The 19045-nt window shown below is 32.5% G+C and overlaps 2 protein-coding genes across 2 annotated transcripts in view; one reads left to right on the forward strand and one right to left on the reverse strand.

The window, feature by feature from the left end:
- Positions 1–3219: 3219 nt before the first annotated feature.
- LOC133182813 (uncharacterized) lies at positions 3220–4375 on the reverse strand. The gene is made up of 2 exons (XM_061317658.1): positions 4369–4375; positions 3220–4229 (listed from the first exon to the last, which is right to left on the reverse strand). Exons 1-2 carry the CDS (start codon positions 4373–4375, stop codon positions 3220–3222), a joined length of 1017 nt encoding a protein of 338 aa, XP_061173642.1.
- Positions 4376–5952: 1577 nt separating this feature from the next.
- Positions 5953–19045, forward strand: part of LOC133182814 (uncharacterized) — a 70765-nt gene continuing 57672 nt past the window's right edge. Inside the window, exons 1-8 of the mRNA XM_061317659.1 lie at positions 5953–6011; positions 6115–6253; positions 6838–7008; positions 11514–11656; positions 14026–14193; positions 14327–14370; positions 14529–14560; positions 14836–14936. Coding sequence (XP_061173643.1) covers positions 5953–6011; positions 6115–6253; positions 6838–7008; positions 11514–11656; positions 14026–14193; positions 14327–14370; positions 14529–14560; positions 14836–14936 — 857 coding nt within the window. The remainder of the gene's footprint in view (positions 6012–6114; positions 6254–6837; positions 7009–11513; positions 11657–14025; positions 14194–14326; positions 14371–14528; positions 14561–14835; positions 14937–19045) is intronic.

The raw sequence follows: 19045 nt of genomic DNA on the forward strand, positions 1-19045 counted from the left end.
AAAATCCCACTTCCATTTTGTTGTTTTTCGTGTAAGCTTAAGAATATTGGTTTGATACGAAAGCCTGATGGGATCAAATTATAGGAATTTTTTAAAGGCGTTATGGGCAATAACGCCAAACAAGGCGAAACAATTTAACAAAAGAGAAAAGGCGTTATAACGCCGAAAAGTGGGATATTACGCCTTTCAAAAGGCATGATAACGCGAATTAAAAAAGAGTTATCACAATGCCTCATAACAACGATCGGTCCGAAAACCCATATCACGTATCAGACCAGCGTACAAAAAAATCCATATTAAACCGAAAGTAACGTTTTAATCAGTTTTAAAAGTAAGGTTTAAAAGTAAATTACCCCAATTTTATTGAAATATATATGCAATAAAATTCATATACATTTTTTTTTGACTTGAATTGTTTTAAAATGACCTAAAATTGGCTCTATAAGTTTTTAAAGAAAAAAAGTCAAAAGACACGAATCAGTCGTAAATGACATTGAGTGGACTCATATAAAAAATATTTTAAATACATGATAAGTAGAATACTACATACTAAACTTTATATCATATGTCATATCATCCCTCGGTCCTCATACCAGCCCTCGGGCCTTCGGCTCTCATGCTAATATGGGGCCACTCGGGCTGATATGACATATGATATATTGATACGAATTTTAGTATGTATTGTTCTCTGTTTATTATGCCTTTCAAAGGGTGTACTAAATCAAATTGAAAAGGTGTTATTACGCTTTTTGAAAAAGTGTAACATCACGCAATGGAAAGACGTATAACACTTTAAGAGGCGTAGTAATGTCGATCAAAAGGCTAATGATATAAGGGATTTATAGCTTTTTGTCATTGGTCAGGTTTAAATAAGATTTTCAATAGATCCATTACTAACCTAGCACTAGCCTTGGGTATGTTACCAGAGAACATAAATTTCATAATTTTATGAAAGAGTGAAACACTCATATAAACCATACAAAAAATTTGCCTGCTGAATGACATGAGTTAAGAAAGAGATTTTCAAAGGTGTATATTCAATACATGTCCAACCTAGTCCCACCCTGGAGCTTGAACCCTGGATGATCCATCGGGGCATGGTTTTCACAAAAGATAAGATTGGCTAAGATCCCTACCCCCCCCCCCCCCCACCCACCCCCCACCCCCACTGCTTTGGGGTGTCTTTTAGAATGATGCAATCATTCATAATCAAATACTGTTGTCATTCCCGTTAAAAATAAGCACCGATTTTTAGTGATAAGATACGAAGAGGTCACAGGAAGGTCAAAGAATTTGTCAATATCCATTTTTTTCTTTTTCTTCCTTCAAATTTTCAGCAATATTAAGACACATTTTAATTTAAAAAACACAGAGCGCAAGTTAGTGGAATTTTGTTTCTTAAATCTTTCTTTAAAAATAATTGAACATTAGTTCTCTTTGCGAAGCATGCAAGTACTGAAATGAATTTTGATATTTGCTTGTAAAGATTTATTTATTCAATCTTGTTGAATTTTGTTTTAAAAAGTAAGTGTAAAGATATTAAGTTATATATTATTCTACTTTTAAAAAAAAAAGACAGAAAATTGACAGGACCTTTCTCCACTATGACTTGTTGTAATATCTGTCTTTAACTGTTGATTATGAGTTATATATGGCACGCCAAATTCACAAAAATTTTTAAACATACTGTAGTTTTCACAGTTGATAAACTAGGTTTATCGACTGTAGACTATAGTTTACGGACTGTAAACCATAGTTAACTATGTTAATCTATATTTCACATTCTCTAAACCATAGTTAACGCCTTAATCTATGTTTCACAAGTGTAATCTACACTTAACACCGAAAACAATCATTTGCGATTGCAAAACATAGTTTATCTGATAAATACTGTTTCACGATTTGTAAAATATGGTTTACGACTCTAAACTATATATAGTTAACGTGTGTTAATTATAATTTACGGTTGTAAACTATAGTTTATAGATATTTAAGGCGCCAAATTCACAAAATTTAATTGTGATTAATATAGTTTTACAGTTGAGAAACACAGATTAACGCCAGAATCTCTGATTTTGTATCGGAGATGCACAGTTTTCTGTAAAACTATATTTCACGACTCTAAAATATAGTTTAACAAAACTATACTTAACAATTATAACAAAACATCATCTATGTAAATAACATTCAAATGACCAAATTTCCTAAGTTCAGAGAGAACAGGCTTCATGATTTTAGTAAAAATACGTGGAGCACTAGCTAGTCCCATAGGTAAACAGGTGAACTGATATGTTTTACTTTCCCACTTGAACCTAAGATATTGTCTACTACATTCATGAATTTTCACAGAATAATAAGCATCTTTGATATCAAGTGAACTAAACCAACAATTTAATTGTTTTAATTAAAGATAATGCGGACCTTAAAGTCTCCATCTTGATATGACGATTGTCAACAAACTCATTTAAATTCTTTAATTTCAGAATTATTCTAAAGACCCACCTTTTTTGGGACGCAGAAAAATATTTGAATAAAAAGAATTCTCACATAAATTCTCATTCACATGAACCCTTTCCACAATTTCTTTCTTCAAATTTTTTCTTCTTCTCTGTTAGCTGCTTCATGTTCAATTTCAGAAAATTTTAGTGAATTTGGTATGCGAAATTGAATTCTATCATGTAACCTTTAACAACATCGAGAATCCAACTATCATGAGTCAGTCTACATTTTGATACCAAAAAAATTTGATTTGATTTGCCTGCAGTAAAATTTTCAGGTGTGTTCTTCAATACGAAATGATCTACATTTGTACAAATATTAGACATACTAACATCATGGGTAACTACTGATTTGACTCCACCTTCTTTTTCTTTTTGAAAAATATTGTATTATACTCAATTATACTGAAACGCAAAAGAAACGCAACAAGCAGTAATCTACAAATATTTGAATTTTTTATCTAATGATGTTCAAAAATGATACAGTAAGGTAAAACTCAATTTAAAAACATCAGAGATTTGATAAAAATGTTAAATGATTATCTTTTAACTTTAGAAAGTAACACATGACTGTTAAAACACCCCCACCCCGGCCATTCCATTACAGCGTGTAAGACTGTCATGCACAACAGTTGCAGCTTGATTTCTACGATGCAATATGTTCATCGATCTTGAGATCTGAGCGAAAGAAATATTCTTTGCCATTTTAAATGCCTGTTTTTCAGATGACGAGTTGCCTGCCCAAGTCGTCTCCAAATAAATTTTCTGATGAGCTTTCTTCAGAACATAAACTAACAAACTGTTTGTTTTTCTCAGGCTGGATAATTTGTTCCCGCCTCTTGTAAGACAAGTTATGGAAAACACATTTCTGAAACTTCAAGATGTCACCACACAGCTGTTTTGCCTTCTTAACATCAACCAACCATTTTTTCGAGTTGCAATTAATGAGCATATCAAACAGTCTCAATGTCGGAATCATGGCTTTTCCCATAAGATTCTGGGTAGTCTGTAATTTAATGTCACTTGCTCTGTTTTTGGATGACACGTTTTCCCATATGATTTTGTTGACTTTTAGCGCAGAAACATTGTTAATGTTTTTTGGCCTATCATACTTGCTGGAGATTTCTTTAATTTTCTCCGAGTTATCTTTCGTCATGAACATTTTCCCCGTTATCTTTGCCAGTTCAGAACTTAACGGCTCGATTGTCTTATCTTCATCACCGAAAAATTCCGACAGTTCATTAAGAGCAGATACCTCATCATCATCTGATGAACCATGAATACTATTGTCTCCCTCAATAAGGGAATTGAGTGCGTCATCGGCATCCCATTTATCTGAATTCTCTACATCAGATTCATCATCCCTAAGTTCATAAGAAGGACGATTACAAACTTTAGACAGTTTTGTTTTCTTGCGAGGGGGTGGCGAACTACTCTTGTTCAGTCCACGTTTCCTCGAATAGTCCGGACTTGTATCCACTGAGGACCGATCAGACTTCAAAGCAATAAGTTCTTTTTGAACTGATGACATAGTCTTTGACATATATGCAAAGTTACGCATAAACATGTCAAACATGCCATTCACAGAAATATTACTCTGCACAGCAACTGGTGTCGAAGAATTCGACTTCGATTGCATCGTGTGTTCATTACGAGCAGCATCCTCGTCAACTTGATCTACGAAGTCCAAGCTGTTGGATTCTCGCATGTGTGATGACTCATGTGCGATGGCTCATTAGCCATGACGAAAAAGAAAGAATGCAGTAAAAATCTGATTCTCTTTTAAAAATGCTGACTCCACACCACATGGCATGTAAAAGCAAATGGCGCAAGGGGCTCCCTGCATCAGTGACGTCATTAAAACAAGTACTGCACATCTTGATCAACACGTGTTGAACAAAATGTGCAACGCTATAATTCCCACATGGGAAAAAGCGCAAAAGAACATGTGTTCTGAATAGCAATATTGCTACAACCCACCGGCTACAAGACCAGTGAAAATTTTAATTGATAAAATCCGAAAAGAAAAACATAATTACTCGCGTCTGTGTGGCATACTTCTGCCCCCTACATGCAAGATAAATTATGCTAACATGCAACATTGTGTAGACATGTGACTTATTTATGTCAACATGCAAAATAATTATGTGGACATGCAAGTTACCAATTTCTTTAGAGAATCTATAGTTTTAATATTGGTAAACCTACTAACACCATTATATGACATCATACAAGCAAGATACAACAGGATTATGTAGACATGCGACTTATTTATGTCAACATGCCAGATAATTATGTAGACATGCGACTTATTTATGTCAACATGCAAGATAACTATGTAGACATGCAACTTATTTATGTCAACATGCAAGATAATTATGTCAACATGCAAGATAATTATGTTAACATGCGAGTTAATTATGTCAACATGCGAGATATGTATGTTAACATGCAACTTATTATCTTGCATGTTTACATAAATACATTGCATGTTAAAATATAACTCGCATGTTGACATATATAAGTCACATGTTGACATAAATAAGTTGCATGTTGACATAAATAAGTCGCATGTTAACATAAATAAGTTGCATGTTAACATAATTATCTTGCATGTTGACATAAATAAGTCGCATGTCTACATAATTATGCTGCATGATAACATAAATAAGTCGCATGTTGACATAAATATCTTGCATGTTAACATAATTATCTTGCATGTTAACATAAATAAGTCGCATGTCATCATAACTCTGTTGCAGCTTGCTTGTATGATGTCGTATACTGGCGTTAGTAAGTAATTTTACCAACATTAAAATTAGATTCTCAAAAAAGATTGGTAACTTGCATGTCAACATAATTATTTTGCATGTTGACATAATTATCTTGCATGTTGACATACTTTTCTTGCATGTTAACATAATTTATCATGCATGTAGGGGGCAGAAATATGCCACCATACTATGCGTCTGAACTATGAAAAGACACACACTTCTATGATTACGTGACCTTGAACTACACCTCATTTGAGACTGAGACTCTCAATGGGAAAAATTTTAATTTTTTTTTTTCACAGTCGTTTCCACCCCTTTCTTTGTGTTTTTCTAGAGCAATCACGACAGGCATTGTATGTTTGGGTTGTATTGTTTAAGCATTGAATCTTTATTTTTTGAAAGATATAGTCTCATAACTGCAACGGTGTGTGCAAACAAATTGAGTAACGCGCGTTGGACTGTTGAGCATGATTACTGTTTGTCATATCTTCATATGGCAATTGAAAAAAAGAAATTGTCATTTCCTTTTTTCCACAAAAAGATATGTCATAGTTTGTAAAATATATGTATACATACAAATATTCTGTATTTAAAATAGCATAGCATAGCTAAGTATTGAAATGGTCTATATATAAGCATACAAATTGAGAGCAGAACAAACACGGACTCCTGAAAACATCATGGTGGGACCAGGTGCCATGGAGGAGATGGCATTCCCTGTCGACCGTTCCCACCCGCTGTATTAACTTGCACATTGATATGTATTACATTATTTTTTTTTCCATTCTATTTTCTATTCTGTATTTGTTTTAACTTTATATTTTTAATTTCGTTTTTTACAGACTTGGAATGAATAGATCATACAGCATTCATCTCACTGCTATAGATGAGGATGACGATGTAATCTTCTGTCGTTTTGCCAAATACGTGGAAGCTGGTCCAGCTATTACGAAAAGAAATATCCCAAACACCGTAGTGGATGTGAGTTAAAAATTTGTAAAGATAAAAAATTGTCACAAGCAGTCCAAAGGAACCCAGTCTCCCATGCATTCATGTTTTTTTTTTCTTATAAATGCACTATTGGCGTGCTAGGTGTTTCATGATATAGACTCAAAGTGTCTCCAAGAACAATGCTACTTGGCAATTAGATTTTCTTTGCATGAAAAGAGAAGTATATGACTAGCAGAATGCAGCATGGGTTTTATAAATCAAATTCTTGTTGCCATATTCCAAAAAATGTCTCATATATATAAAAATGAACCCGATACCATTTTTGTTTGCACATCCTGCACGGTTTAAGGTTTGACCAAAAAATGATTGAAAACAAAATAAATTTAAACCAGAATGCCAATATTACATCTCATTAAGCTTTACATGCATTAAAATCTAAATAGACTCTATCCCTATATTCAATCTTTAACATCTTTAAACATGAATTATTTCTTTTTATGTTTCGTTGTTATACGCGAAGTCGCTTCAATCAAATGCTTTAATAGCAATCAATGTAACTTAATAATAGGCTATGTTAAAACCTATTATTTTAATTTGCAACAATTAAATTTCAGGAAAACTGCACGATAACTATCGACACATCTGACAGTAGAACATTTCAGGAGAATGCTACTGGAGTAATTGCGGTCACAGTGCAAGATTACCCAGCAAAATATTTGACACTGAAAGGAGACGGGACAATAAAACAACCCTATTTGCATGTCTTAAGCGCTGTTTCTGTTCAGGTGAGCCATTTCATAAAATAACAAATAAAATTAAATAATATTCATGTAAATTTATGATGTAAAACTATGTGAAATGTTGCATGTGCTATATCATACATTGCACCTCAAATTACTAGTAAAAGAGCTCATAGAACTGATTTAATTCGTAAATTCGTACGGTAAATTTTGTCATTTTTCTTTACTTCATTAATTTCATTTTTAAAAAATCTCATATATATATATATATATATATATATATATATATATATATATATATATATATATATATATATATATATATATATATATATATATATATATATATCAGGGATGGGGTAATTGATGAAAGTAATTGTAATTGAGTGTAATTAATTACATTTTTCAAAGTAATTGGAAGTAATTTGTAATTGACCATTTTTTCAATTACTTGTAATTGAATATAATTGATTACAATGAAAAAATACCCTGTAATTTCAATTACTTTTCAATTACATTTCAATTACTTCACATAATACATATTATGTCATTTAATAGGGAAATATTTCCAACACAGTCACATTTTACAGTTATTTTAATTTATTCAAAGAAGACCTTCTGTTTTTCAAAATCTTAAACTCTTTTATATCTCAATAAATGAATTTGATATATTTGCATGTTTATCAAAAATATTAGTTTGTTTTATAAATAAATTATAATGCGCAAAAAGAATAAATTCTAGTTTAATGTTTATCAAAAAATTTGTTCTACCTCTCATTGGTATAGGCATGAAAACATTTCAATTTTTGTTGCTTGATCATCAAAAAAGAAAAGAAAATATTTTAATCTGTCATTAAGTAAATTGTTATCAAAACAACCCTCCAAAATTTTATATAATTTTATTCCATGCTTTCTTTAAATTCAAAGTTATGACCATTAGACGTCATTTACTAAATTAATAAGAATGCACTATTTATATAAATATACTTCAGAAAAGAAATAAATATTGAATCATTATTTTAACATTTTAACAGATCTTTATATATATGTATGCATTTGGTATCTGAAAGTTATTACACAAAACAAGTATTTTTTGTCAACATTTGCAATTTAAGGTGTTTTTAGCTTGCCTAGCTTGTAGCTTAAATAATTGGAGAGTATTTTATGGTTGATTCATAAACTCTTGAAAATGCTTTTAATCAAATTTCATAAAGGCAGTCAATTGATTAATAAATGTACATGTAGATTGATGAAACACACAAACATGACAGGCACCTGACATTATTTATTTTAAATATCCTCCCCAAACCTTAAATTTACATCTATATATGTATTTTCTTCAAGATTTTTAAAAATGAAACAAAAGTAATTGAAATGTATTCAATTACCTTCTTCAAAGTAATTGAGAGTAATTAATTACATTTGTAAAAATCAATTTAATTGTAATTGCAAGTAATTGACAAATTTTTCAATGTGTTTGAAGTATTTAATTACATTTCAAAGTAATTGACCCCAACCCTGATATATATATATATATATATATATATATATATATATATATATATATATATATATATATATATATATATATATGTATATTATCTGCATCTGAAATTTTCATAATATATTGATGCGAAGCATCATATCCGCCGATAACTTTTCACGTGCTGATCAATAAATCCTGAATATATGTCACATACTGATGCCGCTGATTTCATGATACCGCTGATTTCTGCAGATGATTGACATCACAATATACATATGATAAAAGAAATGTCGAAAAAAAACGTTAATTATGTCATAAGCATCTGTAGAATGTTCAAGACAAAGTTTAGTACCAATTTTCTCTTTATTTTTTTTTTAATTACTGTACTTATCCGGAAACTCGTATCGAATTCCCCTATACATTACACACTCTCATTCTATAGGGAGCACCTCTTTTATAAAATTTTGTAAAATCATATAATAACGTTATATCTGATTAAAATTGAAAAAAAAACTTGAAAAGCATGAATATCAATAATTCATATATGTTATTAAACAGTATTTTAATATTTCATTCATAACATTTCTGCATGCTATCAAAATAGAACTATTCTATCGGAAAAAAATAACGTCTCGTTTCCCCATGCGCACTTTCTAAAGCAACCATAAATAGATCGCCCGCTGCCGATAATAAGACCCTTTATCTGTTTTAAATAAAAACAGAGACTTAACTGTTCCTAGTTCCCAACATCTCTTTTTTTTAACCAGTCAATTCTGTACGAAACTTTAAAATAAAGACAATACTCTTTCTTGTAGAATTATTGGTGCAAATCTTAATATGACAGTATTTGTAGAATTTAATTCATGGTGTACCTTATGTGCTTTGAATGTTTAAAAGATTACAAAATTCGGTGAGTTCCACTTCCAAAATAAATAAAAGAATGAATAAATAAATATCTTTTAAAAAGCCAAAAATGAGTTGTAATAACTAGAAAATCAACTCTATGTTAAGAGAAAAGATCTCGTTTTAAATAGAAAATAATTTCGAGAAATTTGAAAGAGATAATTTTATCCTTATAATGAGATCATTTTACGCTATTTAAAGAGTTAATTTTCCCATTATTGAGAGGTTATCTTCGTCAGTCTTTCATTTATTTAAAATGGAATTGTTTCCTGTCATAGAAAACAAGATTCTGATCTCGCAATTACGAGATATATTCTCTTACATCGAGTTCTCTTCTTGGAATCTAATGAGATATTCTTTACTATTTCTTTCCCAAGAGACTCATCGGCCTTTTCCTCAGAACAATGCAAATTATACAACAAAAGATGATTTGGCTACTTTGTAAAACGTAAGAGGAGTTTTGTAAAATGATTTTTGGCAGAAAATTCGTTATACCCCCTCCTTCAATTCATCTCCCGGATAAAAAAAATAAAAATTTTGAAACGTTAAGCACATTTACAGGACGTCACCAATCAATTTTCAGAAAATGAAATAGATACTGCTTATAAAGTGTAAGAGGAGTTATTTGAATATGGTTTATATAGAAAATTATCATTTTTCGACACCAAATTGGCCTCAAGTATGAAAATGAAAAATTCTGAAACCTCTTTGCACATCTTCAGGGCACTACCATAAATATTCCAAAAGATGATTTGACTACTGCGAAAAATATAATTGGTGTTCCGGGAACCATGTTTTTGTAGAAAATAAGTTGTTTTTCGACCTATTTCAATCATGATCCAAAAGATGGAATGGCTACTTTATAAATGGTAGGAAGAATTCTTGGGAAGCAGGTTTTGTAGAAAAAAAACTAGTTTCAAACTGACCCCTAGGGTTAAAATAAAAAATTTAAAATCTTGATGCACATTTGCAGGACACAACTAATCATATTTCAAAGATGATTTAGCTACTGCTCAAAATACGAGGAGTTCTGGGAAGCAGGGTTTTGTACATGTACATAAGCGTTGTTTTTCGACCTTAGTTTGGTCCCAAGTGAAAATAAAAATATCGAAATTTGTTGCACATCTACAGAATACCAACAGTAATATTCCTAAAGATAATTTAGTTGCTACATAAGTTCCGGAAACCAGGTATTTGTAGAAAAACGTCGTGTTCCGGTACCAAATTAGCCTCTAGAATGAAAATGGAAACTCTGGAACCTTAATGCATATCTACAGGTCACCACCAATCATTTTCTTAAAGAGACATGGCGACTTGAAAATTATAAGATGAGTTCTGGTAAGATTTTTGTAGAAATTGTTTTTGACCTCCAAATAATCCCCAAAATGAAATGGAAAATTCCAAAACCTTATCGCACAGCTTCAGGACACAACTATTTATCCCAAAAGATGAATTGGTTACTGCTTTTAATGTAAGAGGAGTTTGAGAAAGAGGATAGTATGACAGAGGAATGGATGAAATTGATGTTACAATATTCATTTTTTTTATAGGAGTTATTCAGACAGCACTGTGGACACTAAAGCGCATTTAGACTTTTAACGTCTGTGCAAAAAAACTAAGGTGGTTCCAGTAGTCAAAAAATGGTGCATTGTTCCTTCCATTTAACATGATTTAACTCCCCTGGTTGTCTTTGAAGTTAATAACAATTGATATCTTCATCTACAATGCCATTGAACAGATTTGAATCATTTTTGATGACAGTTTTTGTAATCTGAGTGGCTTGGTCTGGGCTCACCCTTTTTAATTAACTTTTTTCTGTTTTCGTAATTCACGGGTAACCTTAGATTATGTCTTCTGCTTATTTTTGTCGCATGTTCATAGGAATTGTAGGTATTTGTCTGCCAATCTGTCTTCCTGTCTGGAAGAAGTTACATTTTCAGAAAACAGCATAGAACTCTTTAACGTTAAACTACATCATCGCGACACTCAAAGAAACAATACACCTCAGTATAAGAGGCTGACTTACATGGAGTTTTAATAGATATTTCAAGAATGTTTTTATAATATTGTTGCGTGAGAAATTTATAAAAATGACTTGAAGAAAAATTATTCAAACAGGATATTTTTAAAAAGTTTCAAAAATGCCTTTTCTATTTTTTAGTTTTTTGTGTTCATTGTGAAACATGCTGACGAGCCAATTTTTGTCGATCCCACACCGCCAAACAGGCAGACATTCATTATCTATGTAGGAGTTGAATTTACTGTCGATTACTACGCCCGGCCAACTGCACCTGAACCTTCAAGGTTTTGTTTTCTTTATTCATAGACTAACCAAATCAACTTTTGTATTTATCACATCGGAAACGATACCAGTATATATTATGGCTCTTATATGATTTGACCTTTGGGCCTAATGTTGTAGACATTCAATGAAGAATATACCATTTAACCATTTAATGTCTTACTAAGTGGCCAGAGTTAAAAAAAGTATCCAGTTTTTAATAGTTCATATGTCAAATTATTTATGTTAATAATCATGTAAATGTTTTTATGAGTAGGATTTATATATAATTATTTAGCCAATGAAACTCTCTAAAGATATCCAGTTGTTATTCCTCATAACACCATATAGAATTTAAATGCTGGTAAAAATTTCATTCCATAGTAGTCAAGAATATTCCAAGTTATAATTACACAAAGATACTCATCAAGTATAATCAGTCTAATTATATTTTGTAAATTTACTGGATGGAGGTAAATACAAATTTTACAATTAGATAGTTTTCATGTTGTAAATTTTGTTTTTCACCTCCAGAACTTACAACATTATAAAATATAATTTGACCATGCAAACAATTTAAATGTACAAATGAGTAAATAGAAGAATATGACAATCATAAACTCAGAGTCTTGCACAATAGAAACATGCAGGTTACTGGGTATTTGACATCTTCTTTTCATGCAATACTCTTGACAGTAAAGAAAAAGTGTGTTTATTGCCATTCTTTGTATCTTTAGAAAATGGAATAAGAATATCTCTACAATCTAATGGAAATCAGATTTTCTCAGATCCGCGTAGTATACACTCTGAGAAGATCTGATTTTAATTAGATTGAATACTTTTGAAACTAGTAAAAAAAAAAAATAAAAAGCCGTCCAGTATTTCAAACAATCCTGTAAAAATTTATTATTCATAAGGACATATTTAATAAAATTCTTTAGTATTCTTGAAAAATTAGACTTACAAAATTCTAACTTGGTCTTCTTGCTGTCTAATCCAACTACTAGTATTTACAAATGTATATGACTTTGTATAATTAAATTCATAGTTTTGATAAACATATTTTTTTTATTGCAAAAATTATTCGTTAACAATTTAACTTACCTTCAATAATCAAATGACCTTGTTAGCAAGTATTACCTATCATTTGGTTGTATTTTGACTGACGTGTTTCATCCTAAATTGTTAGGCCTTTGTTTTTATACGAAATTTGACTAGTCTACGGAATATTCCGTCTACCTGATCAATACCTAAGGCTCACGGCCAGGGTGACCTGTCGACAGGGATGCTTTCTTCTCCAAGACACCTGATCCCACCTCTGAAATTTCCGGGGGTAAATATTTTATGCCCTGTTCACAGATCTGTATAGTTTATAGTTTTTTTTACTGTTTGTTTCCTTCACCTTTTTCATTGATATATCTGTTGGACTTTTGCGAGAAGCGCTGAATTTTACAGTCGACGGCTTACTTTGACATTGTCATTTAAACCTGCATTATGTACGGAGGTACAGAATTGATAGTAGAAAGGAAAACAGTAGTAGTGGTTTTAGGTATGGTATTAGGGGCGCTAAGATGATTTAGCAGTATACAATCAACACAAGAGATGATGTTATATAGAATAACATAACTTAAAATACCTTTTTCGTGAGGGGTAGTATCTCCTTTTAATCTCATTTTTGAAGGAAGAAAAAACATTCCTAAAGGAAAATTTACCCGGAGTTGGTCAAAGTGGGAAGGAAGGGGGTTTAGGATAGGATAGTTGCCGTTCCCTTCATAGACAATGTGAATCAAGTTAATTAACTATTAAGCTAAATATTTATATCGCAAAAGAGTTTCCGTATATTGTCATAGTGTAAAAGTTAAACTGTCGACTGTGAAAGTCAACTCTTCTCGCAAAAGTCCATTAAGCAACTGCCATTGATATATTTGAAAATTAATAAGTTATTTGTCATTTAAAAATCTTTGTTCTTTGTTTACCGACGAGTTTAGACCCTGCAGTTAACCAACCCCCCCCCCCCCCCGATAATTCAAGCCGAGCGATTATCTTGGGGATTTGGCTGTCAGAGGTCAGAGAGGCCCGAGAGGTTGCGATGACTAGTTAGGAAACAGATCATATGTGACGCTTAGACGAAACATAAGACTTTTGGTTACATGATATAAAGCGTTTAACGTATGCGCTAACCGCTTAAAAATTGGTCTGAGGAAAAATACTCTTTCATAATTTTTAAAGTGATTTATTGTTAAATACAGAAAATAATCTTATGTATAAACTAGGTTTACTGAGCATGTTGATGTTTGTCTAACTCTTCAGAATAAGTTTCATTCATTTGAACAAAAACACTCAAACTAATAATACTATCTTCTACATGCTACCATATTATGTTCATTACCAGGAAAATTGAGAGATTTGAAGTAACTAGAACAGGCGGAAGAGACACAAATCAGACCGGCATCACGTATCTAGCAAGACAACGGATAGCGAAAATAACGGTGTCCTGGGTTCCAACAGAGACTGATATAGGAAAGGATATTTTGTGTGCAAGAGTGGAGGATAATATGGGGTAAACCTATGAGCTCAGATTAATCTTCGTAATCTCTATACATTTTATGAGATCAGTCACATACCACTTGCATATTACGTATTTATTTTCATTTTTTTTAATACTAAATTGAGTTTTTCATCTTTAAATACAGATTTGAAACAGTGGATCTTCATTGTTTCTCGATCGTTATTAAACGTAAGTAGGTCCCTGTAAGGGAATTACACAAGCTTTGTTGACAATATTTATTTCATGCAAGAAAAAAATTGACATGAGAATATGAAGCTCATTTAATAAGTGAAATATTAACAAAAGTCTAAAAGTACTTTAATTCAAAGTTCTGTTTCAATTTTTAGCTTACACATCTAATCCAGGAAAAACGTTTAAGGCAAGATTTTTTTCAAGAAGATTTTATGAAAAGAACTTCATTTTTCCTAATGTTTTGTGTTCCCTTGCACAGCAAGGGAACTTATTCAGCACTTAAGGATCAAAAATAATTTTCATTACAAGAAATAAAAAGTTTGCAAAGTATTATTACTGATAAAACTACACCTTCCCCAAGCGTTTTGATTTCGTCATTTGTATTTTAACGTATAATACAAGACACACATTCTTTGAATTCATATATTTTTTTTTTTTTTGAAAGATTTTAATATTTTGCAGGACTTGCCCTACTTTGTTCACTTTCCAGAGCCTGGAGATATCATTTTCCCTGAAAATTCTTACTGTAAATTTCCAGTATACGCTGCCTCTTCTTCCACTGGGTATGATGGTTTTCCCAAACTTCATAAGAAATAAATATCTCTTCAATAAATGATTGCTAGAGAATTTTCAGATCACACCGATTAGAATATTTTAGATTGACTTTTTTTAGTAATACTTCGATCGTCCTGGTTTTCCGCAGTTCCCCCCCCCCCCCCCGTCTGCACTGCATTTCCACAATTTTATTTCAGCCCCCTGTCTGCTTTTCCACGACTTCTTCTCACTACTACTACAAAGTTTTAACTATGTATTACATGATCTCCTTTATTTGATATCTCCTTTCTGGGAATTTTAAATGGGCACGGATAACGCTTGGCATCACACAGTTTCCGATATTTTCCTGAATTATTTCATCATAGATTTTCTGCTCTGTATTGAGTACGAAGTCAAGGTTCGATAAAATGGTTGGTGATAGGTTTCAAACCACATGGGAATTACTCATACTGAAACAAATCGTGGTAAACAATGTATCTTATACGATGGATATGTATAGTATATATAGAAAAATCAATGATTTTAAGATTGGCGATGTTTCTTAGCGATACATCGCAGGAGAGGTATGCAAAGCCAGATTGGTCTCCTCAATAATTATTTGATTTAAAAGTTTGATCCCTATCGTGTTTTAAGTAATCCAGAGAAGTCGATAGTCTTTATATTTTTAAAAGGTCTTACGTCACGTTCCTCAAATATCTGATTTGTTTCTCTTCGTAATATATAAAAAAACATTCTTAATATTAACATTATCTTATGATTTCTAAACTGTTTTCAGAATGTCTTAGAAAAAAATGCATAAAAAATTGTGATATTGACAATTCAAGTGATTTCAGATAGGATTAATATAGAAAACACCACCCTCTGGTATCTTGCACAAATACCTGGTAATTAAGGTACCTCAATTTTTTGTGAGAAAACTTGTTAAAGAAGCAATACTTCAATGACAGATTCTTGGGGAAAATTATATACGAGGGTCGTTCAATAAATAATGCAACAAACAGTATATCATAGTAAATGTAGATCTATTTCATTTTTAGGTCACCTGAGTCACTCAGGTGACCTATTGCTATATGTTTTTGTCCGTCGTCGTCCGTCGTGCGTTAACATTTAAACATTTTCAGCTTCTTCTCTGAAACCGCTCAACCAATTTCAACCAATTTTGGCATATAGCATCTACGGGTGAAGGGGGACAAAAATTGTGAATTTTATTGTCCCTGCCCCCCTGGGGCCTGAGGGTTGGGGCTAAAACCACCAAAATTGATGCAATCTTTAAAAATCTTCTTCTTTACTCTTGGACATCAAGCAGTCAAACTGTTGGCATGATTGTAATAAGCATTGAGCCCTCTACCAAAATTGTGAAATTCATGGCCCCAGGGTCAGGAGTTCTGGTGCTAGGGCGGGGCTATATAGATCATATAGTGAAAGTGCACTATTTCTTTGAAAATCTTCTTCTCTGCTCCTGGGTATTAGATAAACTAACTAAGTACATAATTATGTTGAGAAAGACTGCCTCTTCCAAAATTGTGGATTTCATAGCCCCTGGGTCAGGGGTTCTGGTGTTAGGGCGGGGCCCTATTGATTATATAGTGAAAATGCAGTAATTCTTTGAAAATCTTCTTCTCTGCTCCTGGGTATTAAATAAACTAACTAAGTACATAGTTATGATGAGCAAGAGTGCCTCTTAAAAAATTGTGAATTTTATGGCCCCTGGATCAGGGGTTCTGGTGTTAGGGTGGGGCGCTATTGATTATATAGTGAAAATGCATTAAATCTTTTAAAATCTTCTCCTCTGCTCCTGGGTATGAAATAAACTAACTAAGTACATAGTTATAATGAGCATGGCTGCCTCTTCCAAAATTGTGAATTTCATGGCCCCTAGGTCAGGGGGTCTGGTGTTAGGGCGGGGCTCTATTGATAATATAGTGAAAATGCATTATATCTTTGAAAATCTTCTTCTCTGCTCATGGGTATTAAATAAACTAAGTACATAGTTATGATGAGCATGGCTGCCTCTTCCAAAGTTGTGAATTTCATGGCCCCTGGATCAGGGGTTCTGGCGTAAGGGCGGAGCTCTATTGTTTATATAGTGAAAATGCATTAAATCTGAGAAAATCTTCTTCTCTGCTCCTGGGTATGAAATAAACTAACTAAGTATATTGTTATGATGAGCATGGCTGCCTCTTTCAAAATCATGAATTTCATGGCCCCTGGGTCAGGGGTTCTGGTGAAGGGGGGGGGGGACTCTATTGATTATATAGTGAAAATTCCTAATTTCTTTCAAAATATTTTTTTCTACTCCTGGCTATAAAGCAAATAAACAAGTGTATAGTTATGATAAGCAAGGATGCTTTTACAAAATTTTTAAAACTTGTGGTCCCAGAGGTTCTGTTGTTTCTCTGAGGTGGGGTGGGGGTGGGGCTCTATTTGATTATATAGTGAAAATGTATGAATTCTTTGAAAATTTTCAACTAATTGCATAGTTATGATGATGAGGGTACCTCTTCCAAATTTGTAAATTTTCATGACCCAAGGTCATGGGTTCTGGTGTTAGGGTTAGGGTAGGGCTGTGTTAAATAGTGAAAATGCATTATTTCTTCGAAAATCTCCTCTGCTCCTGGGCGTATTGGAGCAAACAGAGTAAAAGTTTTAAGAAGCAAGGGTATTTTTACCAGAATTTTGAACATCTGGACCATTTAGTCAAGTGTTCTGGTCCTGGCAATTTGTATTCTATTGAGTGAAGTTATTCCCCTTTGCCATTCACTTTTGATAATTAATCACTGTAGATAATGTATTTGAAAGGTTAATAGAATAAGAGAATTATGCAGGAACATTTATTGTATAATACAAAAAGTACTTTCATCGTTTTAATTATCAGGTAGACTTGCAAATAATAGATGAATAAAAATGAAACAAAAATAACTCATCCTCTTAAATGTTCTTCAAAGGCCAAGTGAGGCCAATGTAAGAGGTAATAATATACATGTAGACATTTTGTTAAAAGTCTGCATGGTAATAGTGATAAATGGGGGACAGATAGAAAGATACAAGATCAATTATTTTGTTGATCTTAATTGTACTATTTATCTTGCTATTGGGCAACAAAGCTTCATTTATCAGTTTATGGATCCCCTAAATTGTTGTACTCAGGTGACCGTTAAGGCTCTTGGGCCTCTTGTATTTTTTCATAGTTGAAACGTCCAATTAAAGAGCTCTTACTCACAAAAGCCCATGATTTTTCCAATTGTTCTCGCAGAGAAATTCACTTTTAAAGCATGCACGGTCGCTACACTGAGCTGAAAATGATATCTGCCGAGGAGATGAAATGAGAGCGATACATGTGAAAACTGTGCTTCTTTACATAAATCGCCGAAGAACTCGTATCAAAGATATGATTTTTATATGTGAAAAGAATAGTTTTTAACGCTGTATAGTTTTCAGATTATTCAGAAATTCAAAAGTAAAAAATGAGAGTTAAAATATGAATGTCAAAGTGGTCGATTGAAATTTGTAGGGACACCAAAAATTATCGATGCTATGTGCAACATGATATCTGAAAATGTCAGATTTACATTCAAAGACATTGCTAGAACACTAAACATTTCATTGTCATAATATTTTAGGGCTCCAAGCATGTTTTATTAGTTTCCATTTTTTTCAAGAGGTCCAGTAAAACATGTACATACACTCAAAGGAAGGACCATCAATGGTAACTTTTATGTTCGAATTTCACTGAGGAAAGGTAAACAGTTTCCTGCAAAGGAAGTCCAAATACCAGATCCAGTGTAATTTTCTTGCACCTGGTAACGCTGCTGCAAAAAAATCACAGGGAAATAAATGAAATTCGGAAGAAAAGAAAGTTTACAGAGCTTTGCCGTCCCCCATATTCGCTAGATCTCAGCCAGTGTGAGATTTTATTCCAAAAATGCATGAAAACAATCAAAGAAAGATTTTAAAATATATGATATGACATGGAAAGTGATATTCATCAGTGTCTTTGGGGCATCCCTAAAGATGGGTATGCTGGGGTTTTCTGGTCATGGATACAAAGACCTGAGACATGAATAACAGGGAATGCTTTGAGGGATTGAAAATGTTTAGAATATGTATAATGCTAGAT

Source organism: Saccostrea echinata, unplaced genomic scaffold (genome assembly GCF_033153115.1).
Source record: "Saccostrea echinata isolate AGI-Se365-2 ecotype Australia unplaced genomic scaffold, CSIRO_AGI_Sech_v1 ptg000009l, whole genome shotgun sequence".
NCBI lineage: Eukaryota > Metazoa > Mollusca > Bivalvia > Ostreida > Ostreidae > Saccostrea > Saccostrea echinata.